The sequence below is a fragment of the Triticum aestivum genome, chromosome 7D, assembly GCF_018294505.1.
Source record: "Triticum aestivum cultivar Chinese Spring chromosome 7D, IWGSC CS RefSeq v2.1, whole genome shotgun sequence".
NCBI lineage: Eukaryota > Viridiplantae > Streptophyta > Magnoliopsida > Poales > Poaceae > Triticum > Triticum aestivum.
The window spans coordinates 94,340,713-94,364,761 of record NC_057814.1 but is presented as its reverse complement, the minus strand read 5'-3'; the positions used below and the strand labels follow the sequence as shown (position 1 = coordinate 94,364,761).

The 24,049-nt window shown below is 45.0% G+C and overlaps 2 protein-coding genes across 5 annotated transcripts; both read left to right on the top strand.

Annotated features, from left to right (window-relative positions):
• The first annotated feature begins 401 nt into the window (after nt 1-401).
• Nucleotides 402-2,867, top strand: LOC123166887 (uncharacterized). Of its 4 annotated transcripts, none has more exons than XM_044584699.1 (3): nt 402-685; nt 1,027-1,110; nt 1,461-2,867. In XM_044584699.1, the coding sequence occupies exons 1-3, from the start codon at nt 424-426 to the stop codon at nt 1,580-1,582; spliced, it is 468 nt and encodes a 155-aa protein (XP_044440634.1). In that variant the 5' UTR covers nt 402-423; the 3' UTR covers nt 1,583-2,867. The 4 variants fall into 4 exon arrangements, with proteins under 4 accessions (XP_044440634.1, XP_044440633.1, XP_044440631.1 ...); XM_044584698.1 differs by having other exon boundaries at nt 403-694; XM_044584696.1 differs by having other exon boundaries at nt 409-685; nt 976-1,110.
• LOC123166888 (uncharacterized) lies at nt 1,598-2,867 on the top strand (the record flags this gene model as incomplete). The annotated part of the gene is made up of 1 exon (XM_044584700.1): nt 1,598-2,867. A coding segment is annotated over one exon (1,050 nt), but the record flags the coding sequence as incomplete, so codon positions are not given.
• Nucleotides 2,868-24,049: the final 21,182 nt, after the last annotated feature.

Genomic DNA, 24,049 nt, shown 5'->3' with positions numbered 1-24,049 from the left:
TATACAGTGCAATGGACGTACCAAATCACGCCACGAAACCTCAGTGAGTGGTTGCATGACCATGTGTGTATTGCCTCAACGTCGATGCCGACGCGTATGCAATGCAATGGACGTACCAGATCGCGCCACGAAAGCTTGATAGGTGGCTACATGGCAATATGTGTATTTTTTCCACCAGGGTATCTTTTAAAAATGCCGACATGTATGCGATGCAGCGAACACGACATGTCACTCCACGAAACCTTTGGCAGGGGGCTCAACGACCATTTGTGCGTTTTCCCAAAGCTGTGCTCTTTAGTCTTCACGGCGTATCTTTCGGAGATAAATGAAAGATGTCATGTCATTGTTTGGCGAAGAAAAGGAGTGGAACTTGTGTGTGCCGACGTGGCGCCTGTGGATACGAACGAATTTTACTAGTCTACGATGCGTGAAGCCCTGGATACCAACGAATCCAGCCACCGGACCAGGCAGCAACCAACTCCAGAATCCTTTTCCCCCTTGACTTGCGAGCGTGGGGGTGGGGCACCGGCGTCTGGGAGACTGGCCGCCGTGGGGGCGACCGCTGGCGGGTGGCCGGCTAGGGATTGGTCGGCTCCTTCCTCCTCCGCTCAGATTCATCCACTTCTGCCTCAGCTGCGGCTGTCCGCTACAACATCAGGCTCCGTCGACGCCGCGCAGTGCCTCGGTGAGCCGTGTGAGCAGACTGCCCCCTCTGTATCTCTCCCAATCTCTCCCCTATGGAAATTGAGGAAAGTTGAAATATTGTGATTCTGTAGTTTTGTTACCTTAGTGGAGGAAAATTCTAATTAGGTCATCTGGTCATTGATTTTGTCAATTGGATTAATTATATACTGAAATAGAAAATCTATGGATTGGAGCAGCAACTAAAACACTTTGTTGTGGATGCTTCCAATGATAAAGAGTTGAAAAAGGTGTCAACCTTAACAAATCTTTGTCGATATCTCTTTGAGACAGGGAGACATTCTATCTACAATTTGGTTGATCGATTGTTGCGATTGCTTCTAGCTCTTCCAGTTTCTACAGCAAGTGCCGAGCGAGCATTCTCTACTTTGAAGATCATTAAGACAAGGCTACGTAATACTATGGAAGGTGATTATCTGCCAATAGCTTGCTAGTAAACATAGAGAGTGAAATTGCGGAGAAGTACAACTATGAGGATGTTCTTATGCACTTTAAGGGTGTAAAGAAACGAAGAGCTGGTCTGTAGTGAACTAGATGCTCCATGGTTAAATAGTAGTATTTTGGGCATAGTTTCTTTTGTTCTGGAGCTGATCTCCATGGTTAAATAGCACTTTGTAGTGAACTGAATTATCTACTGATTAGAAATGTATTTTCTAAGCTAATCTGAGAAGATCAATATAATTATCTAAGTTTCTTGATATTTGCAATATCTAACTTATTGTATTGGTACGATTTCGTATTTCGTTTTTTTTTTGCAGCTTCACCCCTCCAAAGATTTCTTTCAAGCTCCGCCACTGCTCATCAGGGTTGCCAACTGCAAATTATTAACCTCTGGACCTCTGAAGAGCAATTCAAGGGAGCCTCCGCTTGCGTTTACTGACTTTACAGAGATTAGTGTGGTGCCGCTAGCTGCTCGGTCACTGAGAAGGCCGCCGAGACGGCGATCGTGTTGGCCGTCGACTCAATCATCACTCCGGCGAGTACGCTGTTCTCGCTGATCCGCTACATCACAACGGCGGTGACGAAGGCGAGCGAGTGCCAGGACAGGTGCCGAGATCTGGACAACCGGGTCTGCCTGCTGAAGAAAATTCTTTCTGGGCTCCACTCGGAGGCGGCGAACGATGACGCCACGGCGTGGGCGCTGTCGAGTCTCAAGGAGGCCCTCCTCCACGCGCTGAAGCTTGTGCAATCCTGCGACCGCGCCCAGAGCGGCATCATCCGCCAGTTCTTATTCATTTGCAGCGCCGAGGAGAAGCACGCTATGTTTGATGACGTCAGGAAGAGGATCGACAGCTGCCAAGGTGACCTCTTGCTCGCTCTTGCTGCTCGCTATTGCCATCTTCAAGCAGCCATCGCCCCGGCAAAAGAGATCGTCCACAAGCACTACTACAACATAGACAGTGCGCTGTTCCATGTCCATGTCCACCCACGAGGAGGCGCAGGCGCAGCAGCATCGGGTCCCCAGGTACTACCCGTCATGCCCCTGCGGCCCGACGAACGGCGTCGTCGACTCGGCGAAGCCACTCTTCCACGCACAGAGACGCCAAGAAGACCTGAAGAACGGTGTCGACACGGCACCACTCTGCCCCTTCAACTTCTTGCTGATTCCCCTTGGAGGCCAAGTCATCGTCTTCGTTCTAATGCCCCGGCGGAGGCATCTCGGGAGCGGGTCGCCGGCCCCGTCCCACATTGCGGCAACCGGGTTGAGCCAGCCAACGTTCGGCCGACGAGACCCTCCCATCGGAAGCCACACAAGGAGACAACAACCGTCCAAGCTGCTCCTCCCTCGGCGCCTACTCCAGTGGTGCCCGACCGTGGACGCGCTCCTGGACCTCGTGCTGCCGCGGCAGACAGACTCCCACGACACAACAACCGTGTCACTGCTGTTGATGCTAACGCGATCGCTCGTGCGGTGGCCAATCCGCATGGCGATGCCAACCATTGATCAGCCGCCGCATCCCCCGTGGCCAGACCGCCAGACCAAAATGACTATGCAGATCTGTGAGGTGAGGTACTCCGTCCTTGCAAGTTGCAACAGAAGAATCCCGCAAGCAATAAGAAAAGGAATTTCAATTCTGAATTGGTTAGAAATTGTAATGGACATTTTGCTGTAATTCAGGAGATCCAGAAATTTGTCGTTGACATAATACACGCTGGTTAATGTAGTATTGTAGTTTTATACCTGCGTATTTTCTAGCTGTAAGCCTCCCTTGAGTGTCAATGGTAAGTTTGTTGGGAGTGTTAGAGCAGGAACGGGTGAGCTTCATGATGGTACTTGTTAAGAACAAGCATTCAATGTTTCTTCTTCTAATAGCAAACTGTTGCACTTCTTCCCGTCAGAAGAAAGAGGACCCTTTGACTACGGTTTCTGGTGCCTCTAGCCGGTGCCACCGCCGGTCAACCTCGTCTTTTGTGGTCTTAGGGCCATGGTGGCGCGGTGGATCTTGGCCATTGCCGGCGGGAGTGCTCCGTTTTCATGTTTTCTTGAGTTCTGTTAGGATTTGTATATATCTTGCTTAGAGATGTGAGGCGGTGGCGGCTCTTTGAAGATGGAGTTGTAGCGAGGGATGGTAGAAACATCACCAGGATGGGAACTGGGCAGCGAGGAACTGGACTTGTAGCGAGGGATCATGTAGGTAAATTTTTTGGCTGGGAGATGCACTCCCTATGGTTACAGATCTGAAGCCCTTGAATTACGTTCTGGGACTCTTCTCAAGGTGCACGCTGCGCTGCTTTCCACATCTTGTGTGAGATGCGACACCTTGCTACTAGCTTTCAGGGATTTGAGCTTCTTGGTGTTGGCCGAAGTGTGAATTCGGCAGCTCATTTTACTGCTAGAGAAGCTCTTTTATCAAGGTATGTAATGAGTTTTTCTGTAATGAATAAATGCCAAGGGCCGCAAGCATTCAAAAAAAAAAAAGCCTCATCTATATATAGCATGGCCGCACGTGACAACATACACGTCTTTTCCTCTCGGTAGGCAACTACAAACCCTAGCTGCCAGGAGAGTCCCTCCATCGTGTTCCTCCGGCGGCTCCCCTCCGTTGGTGACCTCGGTCGTCGCTGGGAGGGAGGGAGGGGGGGGGGGGGGGGGGTGTCGCCGGATCTACGCTTGTGGATCGTGTAGCTTTAGGTTAGGCCCTATTAGCTTAGGTCTTTCAGCTGTTCGTCGTCTTTGCTTCTGTGGCGGCTATGGCGGCGCGGAGTAAACAAGCTTCAGATCTGTCCCCAACGAGGCAATCGGTCCTATATATGGTTGGGGATGGATTTGAAAATCATTCTGTTCGAGCAAGGATGGTGTGGCGGCGGCGTCATCCTTATGATGGACCTGTCCTTGTGCTCCGCTGCTGCGACAACATTTGCTTCAGCGCTGGCCCGGAGCTTGGGAGATAGTCCAAGGACGGATGTGGATTGTGGTCTGCATCGATGGTATTTGGAAGATGATGGATCGTGTGCTGGGTTCATGGTTCATGGAACCTATGTATGGTTGTTGGAAATATGCCCTAGAGGCAATAATATTTGTATTATTACATTTCCATATTCATAATTATAGAGTGTATGTCGGGCCCGTCTGCCTACGGCCTAGCGCGCAGCGCATAGCTTAGGCCCGGCGGGCGGCCCATCACTGAGATTCATGAGCAAGACCCTCACGAGGGCCCCCGCCTCGTGAGGCACACGTCAGCAGGCGCTGCCAGGAGCCTCGCGAGCCCGTCTCCTGAGGCTGCCTCCCAAGGCCCCTCGCGAGGCGAACAAGTCAAGAGCTGTCTCGTCCGGTTGCGCGGTCCAGAGTCTTCACGTGGGTGACAGACCAGGCGACAAGCGGTGCTAGGGGACATGCCAGCCAGCGCTGATGAGGAGGCTTTCCTCTTTTGTGCTAAGGGAGCAAGGCCAGCCACTAGTTCCCAAAGCAATCTCCAAAGGTTGCCTGATCGGTGCAAGAAGACCAAGACGACGGGTGCGCCAGGGAAGATGTCATTCCCGAGCCCACCGGCGCATCACGGCAGGAGGCTTTTGCAGGCGAAGACCGCCTTTAGTCAGGATAAGCTGCGCTCCTGCCCCCCTTCAAAGTGGCCGTTGTGGCAACCCTTCCCGCCATGTATTTTCTGGGGAAGGGGATCAGAGGCATGATATAAGAAGAGGGAAGGCTGCCGCCACATAGAGGAGGACCCCCCGCTAATTTGAGCACACTATTGTACCATCCCCAAGCAATCCAGACAAGCAGGAGTAGGGTCTTACACCGCGAGGTGACCCGAACCGGGGTAACTGTTGTGTTCGTCGTTCTTCTTCCTTAGCTCGTCCTTGCCGCAGCGCCACCGTGAGGTCGTGAGGACAGAGCAGGCCCGTAGGAACAGGTGCACCCCAGAGTTCGAACCTCTTGGGTCCCTAGAGCCCCGATTCCTACAGTTTATATACTATGTTATAACTGCTATGATCCCGCAATATGCGATCCAGTGGAAAACTCATATGCATGTGTGGAATGATAAACGGTAAAATAAAAGGTTCCTGGTCTCGCCTCTAAGACTAGCTCAAGTTTTGTTGGCAATCACGTTTTACGGATCTTAGGATATCGTCAAGTGTAACGATGATCCAAAAATAACATTGCGATTATGAGGTCGGAAGAAGGATCATATTGAACCGACCCAATCTTGTTTGTTATGAACTGAGTTAATATCGTCTGCATTCAATTATAATAACACGTATTGCTCCTTAGATCATGAGAGTATCGTGGTCACTTCTATAGTGGGTTTGTGGTTGATCAAACGTCACCTGTAACACGGTGATCATAACAACAACTTACAGGTTCATCGGAAAGTTTGACAAGTGGCCGGATAGCTCAAGAGTGGGATTTTCTCCTCCTACAATGGAGAGATATTCTTAGGGCACTCTCGGTGTGATGTCATCGATCTTCATCTGGCTAGACATATGTGACTTCGTCACGGGGATGCCTGAACACAATAACGAGAAAGAAGAACAAAACCGGTAACGAGGATTCCGGTATACTGAGCATAGTGATGACTCAGGAGGATACTGATGCATCCCGGGTTTTCTGAAGTATCGTGAAGCAAAGGGAACATAACATGATAACCTGAAGTTCCCTTGAATATCATTCGTGTACTCATAGGGACCGATATGGATGTCCACAGTCCTGCAGTTGGTCATTGAAGGCAATCACGATATGCCGAGTGTTAGTAGGACGGGAGTCATAAGAATATATTTGTGGAATTGTTTCAGGAATACTCAGAATAGTTCCGAGAGGATCCGGAAGCATCACCCAAAGGGTTTCAGAGAGTATCGGGTAATACCGAGTATTACCGATAAATTAGGTGGAAAATGTTTCCGGGGATGTTAAAACATATATAATGGTCTAGAGGTATTTAGAATATTTTATACTTAATTTAAATATCAACGGGCCTTAAAAGGCCAAGAGGCGGAAGGCAACTTGGGCCACAAAGGCCCAAGTGGAGATGGTGCCCCCTTTCCTTGTGGGAGGGCTGAATTGGACGACGCCCCAAAAGGGGGACTCCCCCTTTGGTGGTTGCCCTCTCCTCCTCCACCAACCTATATATAATAGGGGGTTTTCTCTATTGTGGATACAAGTTTTGGAGCCTCATCTAATTCTTCTAGTTCTAGTTCTAGTTGGTCCTAGTTGACTAATTAGAGCTAGGCTAATCCTCTTGTCCTCATAACTAGAAGCCATGTGTGGTTCTAATCTCCTCTCTGTAATTCTCCGTCAATGATTAGCTCTAGACGGCGAAGCGCTGCTGGATCGTGAAGGCTGCACGCTTGCAACCAATTAGAGAGGCCATGCTTTCGGTCTTCAGTTCGAGGGACTGTTCGTGGGCGGTACGAGGGATCGTTCATCGACAGTTTGAGGGACTCCAGGTACAATCTACACCGACACGTTCTTCTTCCGCTACAACTCGGTGACGGTAACGATCGTGACATCAACCCATTATGCATCTTCATATTGATCTTGGGTGATCTTAGGCGCGAACTTTTTGTTTTTTACTATGTTTCCCAATAATGGAATCATGAGCATGCTTATGAGTAGGTGTAGGATGCGATCTAGATCACATGTGATTGTGAGGGTTGATGTTCTTGCTATGCTTCCCTGGAGTGTTGATTCGGTTCAATTCATCGACGGCATGGTGTCACTTTTCGCAAGGTTCTGACAATTGATGGGCTTTGTCTGTCGATGATCTGCTAATAGTTCCTTGGCTTGACAACAATTCAGAATAGTAAAACTTAGCCTACACAAGAGGGTGCTGAAGATGGATGGTCTTCTAGGGGGTCATGCGTATTGACGAAGTTTACTATGGGGCTAGAGTTTTTTTTAATTAAGTCTCTTGTTTCACACACCCTGAAACTTAATCTAACACCAATAATCATCGCCTAATTTACGGACGTAGGTAGCTAGTATTACTTGTTTAACTGGTTAACCACATAACTAAAATTTTGCTAAAATCGATTAGAGGACGTCTAACTTGGTTTTGCAGGGTATGCATATGATGTGATATAGCCTTCATCATGATAATGAGTTTATGTATGAGATGGTCATATGTTGTAATGTTAAGTGTCCTTCGTGTCGCGGCATGATGGCTAGAGCCACGAGATTGGCACTTTAATGTAACATTCATAGAAATAGACTACAGGTGACAGGTGACGATGGCAAACGTACACGGAGGACCCTGACGAGGAGAAGGTGTACATGGCACGATATGCTACTTGTGAGCTGCGTTGGGATTTCTCCGAAGAGGAGAGGATGATGCAATACAGTAGAGATAAGTATTTACCTCGGTTAGAAACCAATGTTATCAGTCTAGTAGGAGAACCACACAACAACTCAGTAGCAGTACCTACACACAAAATAACAAATACTTGCACCCAACGCAAACAAGGGGTTGTCAATCCTTTGGTGGTTAATTGCAAGGATTAAATCTCGTAGTGATAGATAGATAAATGAAAACGCAAAATAAAATAAAGTAAATAAAAGAGCAGCAATATTTTTTTGGATTTAATATATGATTTAGATAGACCCGGGGGCCATAGTTTTCACTTGAGGCTTCTCTCTTGAAGATAGCATACGGTGGGTAAACAAATTACTGTTGGGCAATTGATAGAAAGCGAATAATCATGACGATATCTAAAGGAATGATCATGTATATAGGCATCACATCAAAGATAAGTAGACCGACTCCTGCCTGCATCTACCACAATTACTGCACACATTGACCGCTATCCAGCATGCATCTAGAGTATTAAGTTCATAAAGAACAGAGTAATGCCTCAAGATGACATGTAGACAAAGTAAACTCAATAAATATGAATAAACCCCATCCTTTGATGCTTAATGGTAACGATACAAATACGATGTCCCTTTTCGTCACTGGGATTGAGCACCGCAAGATTGAACGCATTAGAAAGCACCTCTCCCATTGCAAGAAAAATCAATCTAGTTGGCCAAACCAAATCAATAGATCAGAGAGAAATACAAAACTATAATAATCATGCATAAAAGAGCTCGGAGAAGACTCAAATAATATTCATATATAATCTAATCATAAACTCACAATTCATCGGATCCCATCAAACACACCGCAAAAAATGATTACATCGAATAGATCTCCAAGAACATCAAGGAAAACATTGTATTGAAGATCAAAGAGAGACAAGAAGCCATCTAGCTACTAGCTATGGACCCGTACACTACTAGGGAAAAGCCTACTAGTAGCGCTGGGTTTTGGGATAGTAGTAGTGATGACCCACAAGTATATAGGGGATCTATCGTAGTCCTTTCGATAAGTAGGAGTGTCGAACCCAACGAGGAGCAGAAGGAAATGACAAGCGGTTTTTAGCAAGGTATTTTCTGCAGGCACTGAAATTGTCGATAATAGATAATATTGTGATAAGATAATTCGTAACAGGTAACAAGTAACAAGTGTAACGAAGGTGCAGCAAGGTGGCCCAATCCTTTCTAGCAAAGGATAAGCCTGGACAAACTCCTCTATAAAGCAAAGCGCTCCCGAGGACACATGGGAATTACTGCCAAGTTAGTTTTCATCATGCTCATATGATTCACGTTCGTTACTTTGATAATTTGATATGTGGGTGGACCGGTTCTTGGGTGATGTCCTTACTTGGACAAGCCTCCCACTTAATGATTAGCCTCTCTCGCAAGCATCCGCAAACTACAAAAGAAGAATTAAGATAAATCTAACCATAACATGAAACATATGGATCCAAATCAGCCCCTTACGAAGTAATGCATAAACTAGGGTTTAAGATTCTGTCACTCTAGCAACCCATCATCTACTTATTACTTACCAATGCTGCCCCTATTCCCAAATCATGGTGAAGTGTCATGTATTCGACGTTCACATAACACCACTAGAGGAATGACAACATACATCTCGTCAAAATATCGAACGAATACCAAATTCACATGATTACTTATAACAAGACTTCTCCCATGTCCTCAGGAACAAACATAACTACTCACAAAGCATGTTCATGTTCAAGATCAGAGGGGTATTGCATATCATTAAGGATCTGAACATATGATCTTCCACCGAATAAACCAACTAGCATCAACTACAAGGAGTAATCAATACTACTAGCAACCCACAGGTACCAATACGAGGTTTTGGTACAAAGATTGGATACAAGAGATGAACTAGGTTTTGAGAGGAGATGGTGCTGGTGAAGATGTTGATGAAGATTGATCCCCTCTTAGTGATAGGATCGTTGGTGATGACGATGGCTTTGATTTCCCCCTCCCGGAGGGAAATTTCCCTGGCAGAACAGCTCCGCCGGAGCCCTGGATTGCTTCTGCCCAGGTTCCGCCTCGAGACGGCAGCGTTTCATCCCGAAAGCTTCCTATGATTTTTTCTAGGTCAAAAGACATCATATAGAAGAAGATGGGCACCGGAGACCCGCCAGGGGACCCACAAGCCCTGGTGGCGTGCCCTGGGGGTAGGGCGTGCCCCCCAGGCATGTGGCCACCTGGTGGGTCCCCTCTGGTGTTTTCTTCGCCCATTATTTTTTATATATTCCAAAATAATTCTCCATAAATTTTCAGGATTTTTGGAGTTGTGCAGAATAGATCTCTCAGATTTGCTCCTTTCCGGTCCAGAATTTCAGCTGATGGCATTCTCCCTCTTCATGTAAAAGTTGTAAAATAAGAGAGAAAAGGCATACGTATTGTACCATAATGTGAAATAACAACCTATAATGCCATAAATATTAACATAAAAGAATGATGCAAAATGGATGTATCAACTCCCCCAAGTTTAGACCTTGCTTCTCCTCAAGCGAAAGCCAAAATCAATAATCATGTCCACATGTTTAGAGATAGAGGTGTCAATAAAATAAAATACAGACATGAGGGAATCATGATCATCTTTAGAACAACAACATATTGTCATATAACTTGTTATGCTAAAGTGATAATTCATTCACAAGGTAAAGTATGAACCAAAAACTTTGTTGAAAACCAACGAACTATGATATCAGTCATTGAAGCAATTGCAATTTATCATAACATCGGAAAGAGTCAATATAAGAGGTTGTCTAGCAAATCCACATACTCAATCGTCTTTAATTCTTTCACAATTGCTAACACTCACACAATACTTATGAGATCAAAGCTTTAGTTGGACACAGAGAAAGATAGGGGCTTGCAATTTCACCTCCCAACGGTTTACCTCAAGGGTAATGTCAACAATAATAGTTTATGACCACTTACATCCGAGTGGATATATGTGTCTAGATCTTTCCCTAACACATGACGCTTGCCAAAATAAGAAGGCAAAATATGGAATGGTGAGGATCACCATGACTCTTGCATAACGGTAGATACTAAAAAGTAAAAGAGATAGGCCCTTCGCAGAGGGAAGCAGAGGTTGTCATGCGCTTTTTGGGTTGGATGCACGAAATCTTAATGCAATGGAACATCACTTTATATTGCCGCTTGTGATAGAAAAATTTATTATACAGTTCGTTGCTTTTATTTCTTCCCCATCACAAGTTCATATAAATTTTATTTTCCTTACACTAATAGATCATACATATTTAGAGAGCATTTTATTGATTGCACCGATGACAACTTACTTGAAGGATCGTACTCAATCCATAGGTATGTATAGTGGACTCTCATGGCAAAACTGGATTAAGGGTATTTGGATGCACAAGTAGTATCTCTACTTGGTGCGGAAATTTTGGGCTAGTATGAGGTGGAAGCAAGCGTCACATGTTAAAGGATCCATGACAATATAACTTCTATTCGGAAATAAGCAAACATAACTCATTATGTTGTCTTCCTTGTCCAACATCAACTTATTAGCATATAATATTTTAATGAGTGCTCACAATCATAAAAGATGTCCAAGATAATATATTTATATGTGAACCTCTCTTTCTCTATTACTTCCTTTTAATTGCAACAATGACCAAAACTATGTTCGTTAACTCACAACAAGTTTCAATCCTCATACTTTTTGTATGTGAAGTCATCACTCTCCATAAGATCATTATATAACCTTTTTATTTCTTTATCCCTCTTTTGTTTTTCTTCAAGATCATAGCAAGAAAGCAAAGCCCTTACTCAAAACTACTCTTTATTATATAACTCTCGGACTTGATTACATAGAGGAAACTCAAAGCAAAACTCGAAGGTAGATCATACTAATTTTTTTTTATTCTACTAGAGAAAGATATAACCAAAAGGATCGAACTAAGTAAAACGATAAAAGTAAAGATGTGATGGTGATACGATACCGGGGCACCTCCCCCAAGCTTGGCATTATCCAAGGGGAGTGCCCATACCCATGTACTCAAGTCTCCTTCTTCGGGGTTGGTGATGATGGTGAAGTTGATGATATGAGAGGCTTGTCCTCTGTCTTCCAAGGCATCGGTTCACCATCGTAAAAAAGATGAACGAGTCTGTAGGATCCTAAAATCTGTTGCCAAACTCATCCTCTTAAACTTGTATTCATACTCACAGTTTTGGTTTTGCAGGTCATAGATCTGGGCTTCGAGATGCTCAATTTTGTCATGAAGCTTGAAGATGGCCTCCTCGATGCTCTTGGCGTCCAACTTGTGGTCACGGGTAAATTTCGTGATCATGAGGTGATTGGCGTTGAGTCCGCGTTCCACCATCCCTTGGCACTTGAAGACTTGCTGCTCCATTGCTTCGAGCCTGGTCTCCACGCTTCCAGTCCTTCTTGGCCCTTGGACATCCCGGATGTGCAGCACCCCTTCATGCATCTCAATGGTTTGAGGGCGTTGCAACACTTCTGCTAGGTAGGGGTTAATGACCTTCTCGAAAAACTTGTCCTTCAAAGTGCTTGGGGACGTCATGGTGATCTAGATCTGTTAGAAAATAGCACAAACAAGAACATATGATTTTGCTATGGTGCGTAGGTCAAATCCTTTGAGAGATTATATAATGAATTTTTCCAGACCAAAAGAAGTAATCTGCAAGAAAAAGGAGTCCAGAGGGCACATGAGGTGGCCACAAGCCTGGGAGGCGCGCCCAGGGGGTAGGGCGCGCCCCCACGACTTTTTGCCTCCTCGTGCACTATTCAGACTACTTTTTTTCTAAGTTTTTAAATATTCTAAAACGGAGTAAATATTCTCTAAGTTTTTGCCTCCTCGATTTGCATGACAAGACTATATAATTTTGTAGAGATAGCTTTCTTTAGCGTTGATATTTTGAAAGACATGATTGTTTGTTGGGATGCCTGAGTATTGATGTCTTTATGTCAAATTATAGACTATTGCTTTGAATCACTTATGTCTTAATATTCATGCCATGACTATACATATGATCTAGTTTATGCTAGGTAGCATTCCACATCAAAAACTATCTTTTTTATCATTTACCTACTCGAGGGCGAGAAGGAATTAAGCTTGGGGATGCTGATACGTCTTCATCGTATCTATAATTTTTGATTGTTTCATGCCAATATTATACAACTTTCACATATTTTTGGCAACATTTTATATGATTAATTTGGACTAACATATTGATCCAGTGCACAGTGTCAGTTCCTGTTTGTTGCATGTTTTTTGCTTGGCAGAAAATCCATATCAAACAAAGTCCAAACACGATAAAAATTTACGGAGAATTATTTTGGAATATATGTGATTTGTGAGACTTGGAATCAACGCTAACGGAGGCCAACGACCTCCACAACCCACCAGGGCGCGCCAGGCACCCCCTAGCGCGCCCAGGTGTCTTGTGCCCACCCTGTAAGGCGGTTGGGGCCCTTCTTCTGGGGCAAGAAAGATAATTTATGGAAAAATCATGTAAAAATTTCAGCGCAATCGGAGTTACGGATCTCCGGGAATATAAGAAACGGTTTTCAGCCAGATCTGGGGAACGCGAAACGGAAGAGAACAGAGAGGGAGATCCTATCTCGGAGGGGCTCCTGCCCCTCCGCCGCCATGGAGGCCATGGACCAGAGGGGGAATTCTACTACCATCTAGAGGGGAGGCCAAGGAAGAAGAAGGAGGGGGCTCTCTCCCACTCTCTCCCGGTGGCGCCGGAGTGCCGTCGGGGCAAGGATCGTGACGGCGATCTACATCAACAATCTTGCTACCATCAACACCAACCTTCTCTCCCTTTATGCAGTGGTGTAACACCTCTTCTCCCCGCTGTAATCTCTACTTAAACATGGTGCTCAACTCCATATATTATTTCCCAATGATATTTGTCTATCTTATGATGTTTGAGTAGATCCGTTTTGTCCTATGGGTTAATCGTGATCTTGGTTGGTATGATTGTATATTTTATTTATGGTGCTGTCCTACGGTGCCCTCCATCTCGCGCAAACATGAGGGGTCCCCACTGTAGGGTGTTGCAATACATTCCTGATTCACTTACACTAGTAGAAAACATGGCTTTGGTTGGGGCCTGGCCAGCCCATTAGTCCCGGCTCAGTCACGAACTGGGACCCATGGGGGCATACGTCCCGGTTCGTGCGCCCAGGGGGCCGGCCGGGGCCTCGTGGGCATTGGTCCCGGTTCGTCTGAACTCATTTGTCCCGGTTCTTGGCACGAACCGGGACCAATGGTCCTCGCTCCTGGCCCACATACATTGTTCCCGGTTCATTCCAAGAACCGGGACAGAAGGGGGAGCTTTAGTCCCGGTTCCAGCCACGAACCGGGACAAATGAGGTGCCTATATATACCCCCTCGCCGCAGCAGAGCACTCCACAGTGCTCTGTTTTTTCTGGCCGGCGAGGGGAGGGCATTTGGGTGCTCTAGCTCACCTCCTATGCACATGAGGTGTTCGATGAAATGCCTGAGCCACACTAGTTAAGCTTTCTCCTCTCGAAGCTCGACCTCCTAGCTCCATTTTCCCCGAGATTTGTCTAGGTTTAGCGGTCCGTCACGTCCCGTCCCCGTCTTCACCGCCGTCGATCGCCCGCGCCGATCTCGTCGCCGGCACCACCGTGGTGAGCCTCTTGTTCTTATCTTCTTTCTGAAAGAAAAAAAATTCTTACTTAGATAGATACTTGTCTAATTTTCTTACTTTTATTATTCCTTGTTATTATATAGTGCGATGGTTTTGGTATCCGCTTCCGTCGGCCCTCGTCCTGTCTATGATTTGGATGTGGTATATATTATCTTTTATAACTATTTGGTTCATTTATTGTTAATGACAATTATGCCGACCAACGTGACATAGATTTTATTTATCTAGGAGGTGGTTGAACCGGAAATTCCAACCAACCCTATTGTCGAGAGGTTAAATTTAGTTGAAGAAGAAAACAATTACTTGAAGGAAAAAATAAAAAAAATTGAGGAGGAGAAGATGATATTGGAGTTGCATGTTGCGGATGTCGTCGATGATCACAAGATCAAGATGGATGCAATGCGGTTGAAGATTAGAAAGATTAGAAAATATGCCATTCATACCGAGGCTTGGTATCATTATGCGGTTGGATCAATTGTTACCTTGGTTGTGATTATGATCGCATTTGTTGTTGCATTGAAAGGTTTTACATAGTTTCAATGTATGGTTTAACTAGATGCTCTGTAGAGCTATATGTTGTTCAATTTGAACTATGTATGTACTTTGGTTTTAATGTGATGATGAACTACTATTAATTTGGTCACTTATCTATCCATGTGAATCTGTAATGGTTTTTGACACACATAATTATATATAATGCACGCAGATGAACCAGCAATGGATGTAGGGTGACAGACACACCTCCGAGTACATTAAGGGCTTGCATAATTTTCTCGAAGTGGCTGAGGCAAACAAGAAGAATGGTTTTATGTGTTGTCCATGCCCTAACCCTCTCAACTTTTTAGCACATGCTATGTGGGTGAAATGATGACACCATGCCAACTTTCAACCTTTTCAGAGTTCATTTGAAATGCTTTTCAATTTCAGGGTCTTATAGCTCAAAAAAAAACAGTAAATGCATGAAAAATAACAAATGAAGTTAGAAAGGGTTGAAAATTGATGATGTGGCTTTGAATGGTGCATTTTGAACACACAAAAAGTCTGGAGTTCAAATAAGTTCAGAAAAATGAAATCCCTTTGTAACAGATGAGTTTCCGTATGAAACCCTGATACTTCGAAAGAGATTGTCCATTTTGTACACGAAGTGCATCCAGTTTTCCTATAACCCTCTCAACTTTTTAGCACATGCTATGTGGGTGAAATTATGATACCATGCCAACTTTCAACCTTTTCAGAGTTCATTTGAAATGCTTTTCAATTTCAGGGTCTTATAGCTCAAAAAAGTCAGTAAATGCATGAAAAAAACAAATGAAGTCAGAAAGGGTTGAAAATTGATGATGTGGCTTTGAATGGTGCATTTTGAACACACAAAAAGTCTGGAGTTCAGAGAAGTTCAAAGAAATGAAATCCCTTTGTAATAGACGAGTTTCCGTATGAAACCCTGATACTTCGAAAGAGATTGTCCATTTTGTGCACGAAGTGCATCCAGTTTTTCCTATAACCCTCTCAACTTTTGAGCACATGCTATGTGGGTGAAATGATGATACCATGCCAACTTTCAACCTTTTCAGAGTTCATTTGAAATGCTTTTCAGTTTCAGGGTCTTATAGCTAAAAAATCAGTAAATGCATGAAAAATAACAAATGAAGTCAGAAAGGGTTGAAAATTGATGATGTGGCTTTGAATGGTGCATTTTGAACACACAAAAAGTCTGGAGTTCAAATAAGTTCAAAAAAAATGAAATCCCTTTGTAACAGATGAATTTCCGTATGAAACCCTGATACTTCGAAAGAGATTGTCCATTTTGTACATGAAGTGTATCTAGTTTTTCCCATAACCCTCTCACCTTTTAAGCACATGCTATGTGGGTGAAATGATGATACCATGCCAACTTTCAACCTTTTCAGAGTTTATTTGTAGTGCTTTTCAATTTCAGGGTCATTTAGCTCAAAGAATGAACTAATAAAAAAAGAATGAACTAATAGCAAAAAGAACTAATAGCTAAAAGAATGAACTAAAAATAATCAATTAAAATATTCTGTTATGATCAACTAAAACAAAACTATAATATTCTTTAATAGCAAAAAGAAAATCAACTAAAAAACTTGTATAAAACTCTAATAGCAAAAGGAATCAACTAAAATGCTTTTATAAACCTCTAGTATTTTTAAACTAAAATTATATAAAATTTATGCAACTAAAATTATCAAAGTATTTTCTGTTCAAAACATGAAAAGTAGAAAGAATTATCATAAAGAATTTTTTGTTAGAAACTTTAGTAGCAAAAAGAATTTTCATAACGAATTTTTGATAGAAAATAAAATAACAAAATCTGTTTTTGAATATAATGATAAAATGCAGTAATATTAAATAACAGAAAAAGAATCACTCAAAATATATTTTTATAGTGAAGTTATTCACAAACTAGTGATTCACACAAATTTTAAAGAATTAAAATTTAAACTATTCAAATTTGGAAACTAATGGAGTAATAGAAAGTTTATAATTATTCTGACCTAAAAGCAAAAAGAATAAAAAATAAAGCAAAAATCAGAAGAAAATAAATAATTCAAAAAACAAAAAAAATACTGGAAAAAATAAAAAATGCCGCCTAATGGTCCACACGGCGTGCATACGACTAGAAACCCATCTGTACATGGGCCAGGATGCAGGCCCGCAGGCCCAATAGGCCCAAGATGGCAGTGACAAGGGTAGGCTAGTACTGCCTGCATATTAGAGAGGAGCTCAGCACCTGAGCCGCAACGCAGCTTATAAACAGGTGCTGAGCTCTCTCAGCTAGCGAGGTGGGACTAAACTTCCCACCGCACCGTGCCAGCACAAGGCCTTCGGTCCCGGTTGGTGGCACCAACCGGAACCAATGTCCCCTTTAGTCCCGGTTGGTGGCACCAACCGGAACCAATGCCCCCCTTTAGTCCCGGTTGGTACCACCAGCCTGGACCAAAGGTCCCTGTTTCCCGCCCTTTGGGCTGCTGAAAAGAGACCTTTGGTCCCGGTTGGTGGCACCAACCGGGACTAAAGGGGGCTTTGGTCCCGGTTTGTGCTACCAACCGGGACCAAAGGTGTGGCTATATAAGCCAACACTTGGGAAAATTTCACTTCTCATCTCGCAGTTGCCGCCCCGATGACGGCGACGACATCGACGCCGCCAGGCTGCCCCGACGCCGCCCGGCGCCCCCGCCATCGCCGTCGCCCGTGCCCGCCGTCGCCGTCGCCCGCGCCCCTCGCCCAACGCCATCGCCGCTTGCCACCCCTGCCCCGACGCGCGCCGCCCCGGCCCTGCCCCGACGCGCGCGCGCAGCCCCGGCCCGCCCCCGTCGTCGTTGTCGCTCTGCCCCGCCCCCTTCGTCGCCGTCGCCCCCTACCTCGAGCGCGCGCCCCCCGCCCCATCGCCGTCCTCGCCGCCGACCCCGGCCGCCGCGCCGCTCCTCACCTTGGTCCGGCCGGTGTCCTCCCTGTCCTTTTTTTTCATATTTATATGATGATATATATGCTTGTTTTTTTCATATATATGCTTTTTTTTCATATATATGATGATATATATGCTTGTTATCATAATTGTTTTTGTTCATATATATGATGATTTGTTTATAGAATATGATGTTTTTTTGTTCATAGATGATCATATACATGATGTATGCATGGCTGTGGATGAAATATGATGTCTTTTTGTTCATAGAATATGATTTTTTTATTCATAGATTTTTTTTATTCATGAGAGAGGCGGGGACGTTGAGGAAGTTGTACTGTTTAGGGTTAGGGTCATCGAGGAAGAAGGAAAATAAGGAAAAAGAAGAAAAGAGCAAGAAGGAAGAAGGAGAAGAAGAGGAGAAAAAAATAAGAAGAGGAAGTAGACGAAAAAGAGGAGAATAAGAAGGAATAGAGGAGAAGAAGAAAAAAAATAGAAATTTCTATTTTCTCTTCTTCTCCTCTATTCCTTCTTCTTCTCCTCTTTTTTTCTATTTTTTCTTCTTCTTGTTCTCCTCTTTTTTTTCTTCTTCTCCTCTTTTTTTAGATGTATTTTTTGTATGTATGTATGTATGTATGAGGGATCATAGATGTATTTTTTCAGAATTTTCTATCGTGCATAGACCGATTTTAGACCACGGGAGCACCCCCCTATCGTTGCAAAAGTTGCTAAGTGATATTAAGAAGGAAGAAGAAGAAAAAGAAGGTGGGGAAAAAGGAAAATAAGAAGAGGAATAAAGGAGAAGAAGAGGAGAGGAAGAAGAGGAGAAATAAATAAGAAGAGGAAAAAAGAAGAAAAAGAAGAGGAGAAGAAGAAAAAATAGAAAATATTCTATTTTTTCTTCTTCTCCTCTATTCCTTTCTTCTTCTCTTCTTTTTTTTCTTCGATCTTCTCCTCTATTCCTTTCTTCTTTCTTTTTTTTCTTCTTCGTCTTCTTATTTTTTATCGGGTATGTCGTTGTCGATATACCCCCTCCCCGATAACTTCAACATGAGGGGGGGGGGTCGATATACCCCCTCCCTGATAACTTCGACATGAGGGGGGTCGACGAGGGTTCGAGGGGGAGAGGGTCGGGAACTAGCTAGAGTAGAGGGTCGAGGGTCGCCGAGGGTTCGAGGGTCGTCGAGGGACCGAGGGGCCGAGGGTCGAGGGTTCGAGGGTCGTTGAGGGGCCAAGGGGTCGAGAGGTTGCCTAGCTAGTGTCAAAGTATTGAAGAAATCCATGGCTTTTGCATATGAACCCTTGAAGCGTTGCCGAGGCCACCCAAATTTACCAAGTTAAAAGATCGTTGTCGTCGAGGCCACCCCGAACCCTTGAAGCGTTGCCGAGGCCACCTCAAACCCGGGAGAAGCGTCGAGGCCACTAATATGATTCCTTTGTTGTGATTAGGTAGCTCGGTCTACATTTGCCACTAATATATCCACCTGCTTCATGTTTGTATAATAATTGCCATGTTGTAATATTTGCAGAAACAATGGAGCACGGACGAGATGAGGCAGCAGAAGAGGTGTTGGGGGACATAATCTTAGGCGGAGGTGATGTCTTGTCGTATCTTAACGACAATGATTGTTTGGAAGGACAGGGTGAAGAAGCAGGCTACGGCACCAGTGATCGAACAATGGAGGAGGAAAGACATGATTATGATGGCTCCGGTGACCCAATGCCGATGCAAGAAGGAGACCGTGATGACGGCTCCGGTGACCGAACAGAGTCCGGCCAGGTATATATATTAGTTAAGCCTGTGCTGACTAGCTAATTGATGCATTCATTGTTTTGGTATGTACACATATTAATTAACTCTCGTCTTTCTTCTTTTTTCTAGCCCTCCGGATCAAGCACAACTTCGGTAAAGAGACCAGGCCCGAAGAAAAAGTTGCGCTCGGTTGAAAGGTTTGAGATCACAGTAATCGCGCGCGATGGCCAACCGATTGAACCCATCCGGACAAAGGAAGCATTTGCTACTTAGTGCGGGCTTCTTGTTAGGGACAAGATCCCGATCAGCATCCACCAATGGTGTAAGCCGGCTAAGAAAGACCCTGAGGTGTCTTATGTCGACGATATGCAGAAAGATGACCTTTGGAGCGTGCTGAAGGCAAATTTCACCCTACCGCCAGAGGAGGATCTGGAGAAGCTAGTTAAAGAGCAATTGATCAAGTCTCATGCTCTTAAGAACATGGTAGAACTATTCAGGAGGTGGAAGAATGAGCTGAAAACATCGTTTGTCGAGAAAGAAGAGACACCAGAATTCACCGGCCGGTATGAGAAGATCAGAGATCACTGGTCCGCATTTGTGGCCCACAAGACATCGGACAAGAGTAAGAAGATGTCACCGACAAATAAGAAAAATGCTGCGAAGAAGAAGCTTCACCATCGCATGGGGTCAGGTGGCTACCTCAAAGCCCAGCCGTTGTGGGCCAAGGCTGAGAATGACCTGGTGGATAAAGGGGTCGAACCAGAGACATTGAACTGGCCAGACCTTTGCCGGACTTGGTTCTTCGGGGTTGGCGGAACCTTGGACCCTATATCAGGGAAGTGCATTTGGACGAACGAGCAACTGCGAATACCCATCGCTAAGCTTCAGCAGTATATCGATGCAGCGCAGCAAGGGACGTTCGTTCCAGACAGAGAGAATGACGAGCTCACAATGGCCCTCGGGAATCCTGAGCACCCTGGATGCACACGAGGCACGCCAGGCTCCGTTCCGTGGAAGGCTGGGTTTCCGAATGCAGGCGGTTACATATGCCAGGAGAGGAGGAAGAAAGTGGAGTAGACCCAACTGCAGGCGCTGCATGCAAGGGTAAAAGCGATAGAGGAACGCGAAGCAGTTCGCAGCAAGCGACCTGCCGAAGCTACCCTGCCATCTCAACGCAGAAGCAGCGTGGCTTCCACCGAGCTGCTTCAGCTGGAGCCTGTCTTCACGGCTCCTGCTAGCTACCCCGTGGATGCTATCACGGAGTCTCAACATTGCCACCTTATGACGCAATGGCAGAACTTCAAAGTCAAGGCGGCTGTCGGCTCTGTTCGACCTCCTGAACCCGACGCAACTTTTCACTGCTGTCCAATTCCAAAAGGATATGCTAGGGTGACGGTGGATGAAATAACGGAGGGATTTGAGGACCTCGAGCTTGACTAGCCTACCGGTGAAGGGGAGACTCGGCTGGGTTCTGCTCTGAAGACTCCATGCCTATGGCGGAAGGACCTCTTCAACCTTCTGAACTGGACGCCTCCGCCTCCTCCTCCTCCTCCGGCGAGTTAGGGCACTCCGCCTCCTCCTCCGGTGAGTGATCAGGGCACTCAGCCTCCTTCTCCGGTGCGTGGTGGCACTCCGCCTCCTTCTCCGCCTGCGCTGGCGCGCCCGAGCAGCCAACCTCCTCCTTCTCCGCCTCGTCAGCAAGGGCGGAAGAGACCCGCCGCCGCTTCGGCTGCTCCAGCGCGTTGTAGTCCTTCTCCTTCGCCTCGTAAGCAAGGAAAGAAGACAGCCGCAGCCGCTCCGTCTGCTCCGGCGTCTAGCAGTACAGCCAGAGGCGGGAGGCAATAGAGATTCGGTCCATCTCTCAATCCTCTAGAGAAGTTACCATATGAGAGGAGCATGGAGGGAAACGCGGAGATCTGTCGAACCCAAGTGAGGGACTTCTTTGAAGGGGTGAAAGCAAATAAACATCCACCTCCGGAGGAGAAGATAGATCCGGTGAAAGCGAAGCGCACTGTGGATGCCCTGAAGAAACCACCAAAGTCTCCGCCGAAAGGCAACTATGAGCGCATTATTGAAAGGTCATTTATCGAAGCGGAGCGGTCGGGAAGTACTATCAGTGACCAAAGGTTAGCAGAATGATGAGCTAGGAAAAAAATTGCCCAGCTCGGCGAACAAGCGAACCAATCATGCCCCCCGCTGAAGGTGTCTAGCGATTTCGTTGCTAATCATCCCGTGATTTTTCCCAATACCAATCTTGGAGATTACCTGCCCGACGATGTACATTATGATTTCTTGGAGGTGGACGAACACAGATACCATTACGGGAAGCCTCTCGTCAAACATGAAAGATCTCTAACAACGATGATGCGAAGATTCCATGATTGGTACATGAAAACCTGCAGAGAGTCTGGGGGGATGAATACTTTGACGCTGAGAGTTAAAGAGGAGCATGACCTCGTTGGAATTGATCTGTTGAATGTTCCATGTGAGGAGTTCTTCCAGGTTTTCAATCAAAAGGCCCTCGATAAATTAACGGTCACTTGCAAATTTCTGTAAGTACTACTTCTGTCATTAAGTCTCTATATATAGGTCAGCTCTTTCATTGCATGTATATATAATTATCCTCACTATATTATGCAGATTGAAGATCGCCGAATTGAAGAAAAGACAAATCGGTGATATTGGGTTCATTAACACAAATCTCATAGATGCATATACGGTTGAATTTCAGGCCAAAGATACCGAGGCCAACTTGCTACAATCGTTGGTATTAAATCAAAACAAAGCTATAATACTCTTTCCTTACAACTTCAAGTGAGTGTTACTGTCTTGTGCATATTCGGTTTCCCTTATTAGTCGAGGTTATAGTAATGTAATTGATGAGTTATGCATGCGTGCGCAGGTTCCACTATATTCTCCTAGAGATTAAGCTTGAGCAGGGACTAGTAACCGTCTTAGGCTCGAGACGAAAAGATCCCCAGGAGTATGCGGACATGACTGAAATGCTCGAGAAGTAAGTTAAATCGATCATTATCACACCATATCGGCAACTTTGTTCATTTCCTGATATCAAGTAATTGTTTTCTTTGTCTGGCAGGGTTTGGAAAAAATTCACCTCAAAAGCTCCGGGACTGCTGAAGAAGCTGCAATTTAAACACCCGAAAGTAAGTACTACTAGCATGTTCCGCGCATCTCCTAGTGATTCAAGCACTAGTTTCATCAATACCATTTAGCATGCTTGCTTATCAGTTTGATTGACCTCTATTTCTTGTAAAGTGGTTGTGGCAGGAAGCCGGGAATAATTACTGTGGATACTACGTTTGCGAGTCCATCCGCCACACGACCTGTGAGCGGGGCTACTCTAAAAAACAATATGAAGTGCGTAAGCAATAATATTCACAATTTTATTTTATTACCATCATTTGTGTTGAGTTTCATTCATTCATATATATGTATTGACCCCCTTCTTCAAATTAGATGTTTCGGATGCGGGATGAACTCCTAGCACCAGATCGCATGCGAGCAATTCAAGAGGAATTGGCGGCATTCTTTCTTGACCACGTGATCGATAAAGATGGAGAATACCATGTGGACCCTGAGTTCATATATAATTAGGGGATTATATTGTAAGAGATCTTATATTGTATATATGTAGCCAGTAGCGTCGGATAGATATACGAAAACTTGTTGTTCGACCAATCTCTTAGAGAAGGACAGGTCGATATCACTTCTCTCTGTATGCATATGTTCGTGACGATCTTCTGTTCCTTCATTTTTGCTTACTAGCAAGCGTGTCGAGTCCTCTCTATACGTATAGTACGTAGCGTCGACCAAGCACGGAGATAAGAGAGGCCACTTCTCTCTATTAATTAGCTAGCTAACACAATATATGAAACACCTAAATTACCCCCCCCCCCAAAACCCCCTAAACCCACCCCTTTCAAAAAAAACCTCAGCTCCTGCCAGCCGCTGACGCGTGGACGCCTATTGGTCCTGGTTGGTGCCACCAACCGGGACCAAAGGCCCTCCTGCCTGGGCTCGCCGCACCGGCCACGTGGAGGCCCATCTGTCCCGGTTCGTGTAAGAACCGGGACTAAAGGCCTAGGGCTTTAGTAATGAGCCTTTAGTCCCGGTTCAACAACCCAGACAAATGGGCCTTACGAACCGGGACAAATGGCCTTTTTTCTACTAGTGTTATGGTGGGTTGCGGGAGTGACAGAAGCTTAAACCCGAGTAGGTGGGTTGTTGCGTATAGGATAAAGAGGAATTGATACTTAATGCTATGGTTGGGTTTCACGACCTTAATGATCTTTAGTAGTTGCGGATGCTTGCTAGGGGTCCAATCATAAGTGCATATGATCCAAGTAGAGAAAGTATGTTAGCTCAGGCCTCTCCCTCATATAGAATTGCAAGAATGATTACCGGTACTTGTTATTGATTGCCTAGGGGCAAATGACTTTCTTGTCGACAAAAACTATCCACTTTTATTACCTTGCAATTTATTCATAGTTTTATTCTCGCAAAGTACTCGTAGTTTTATTCTCGCAAAATAGTTTTATACTTGTTCTGGATAAAGCAAACGTCAGGTGTGCGTAGAGTTGTATCGGTGGTCGATAGAACTTGAGTAAATATTTGTTCTAACTTTAGCTCCTTGTTGGGTTCAACACTCTTATTTATCAAAGAAGGC

Bases quoted from the DNA above. Each gene is read 5' to 3' on its own strand.
- LOC123166887 (XM_044584695.1), top strand. From the start codon at position 424: ATGCGTGAAGCCCTGGATACCAACGAATCCAGCCACCGGACCAGGCAG. The intron at 695-975 runs GTGAGCAGACTG...TCTTTGAGACAG, and splicing joins GCAGTGCCTCGGTGAGCCGT to GGAGACATTCTATCTACAAT. The intron at 1,111-1,460 runs GTGATTATCTGC...TTTTTTTTGCAG, and splicing joins GCTACGTAATACTATGGAAG to CTTCACCCCTCCAAAGATTT.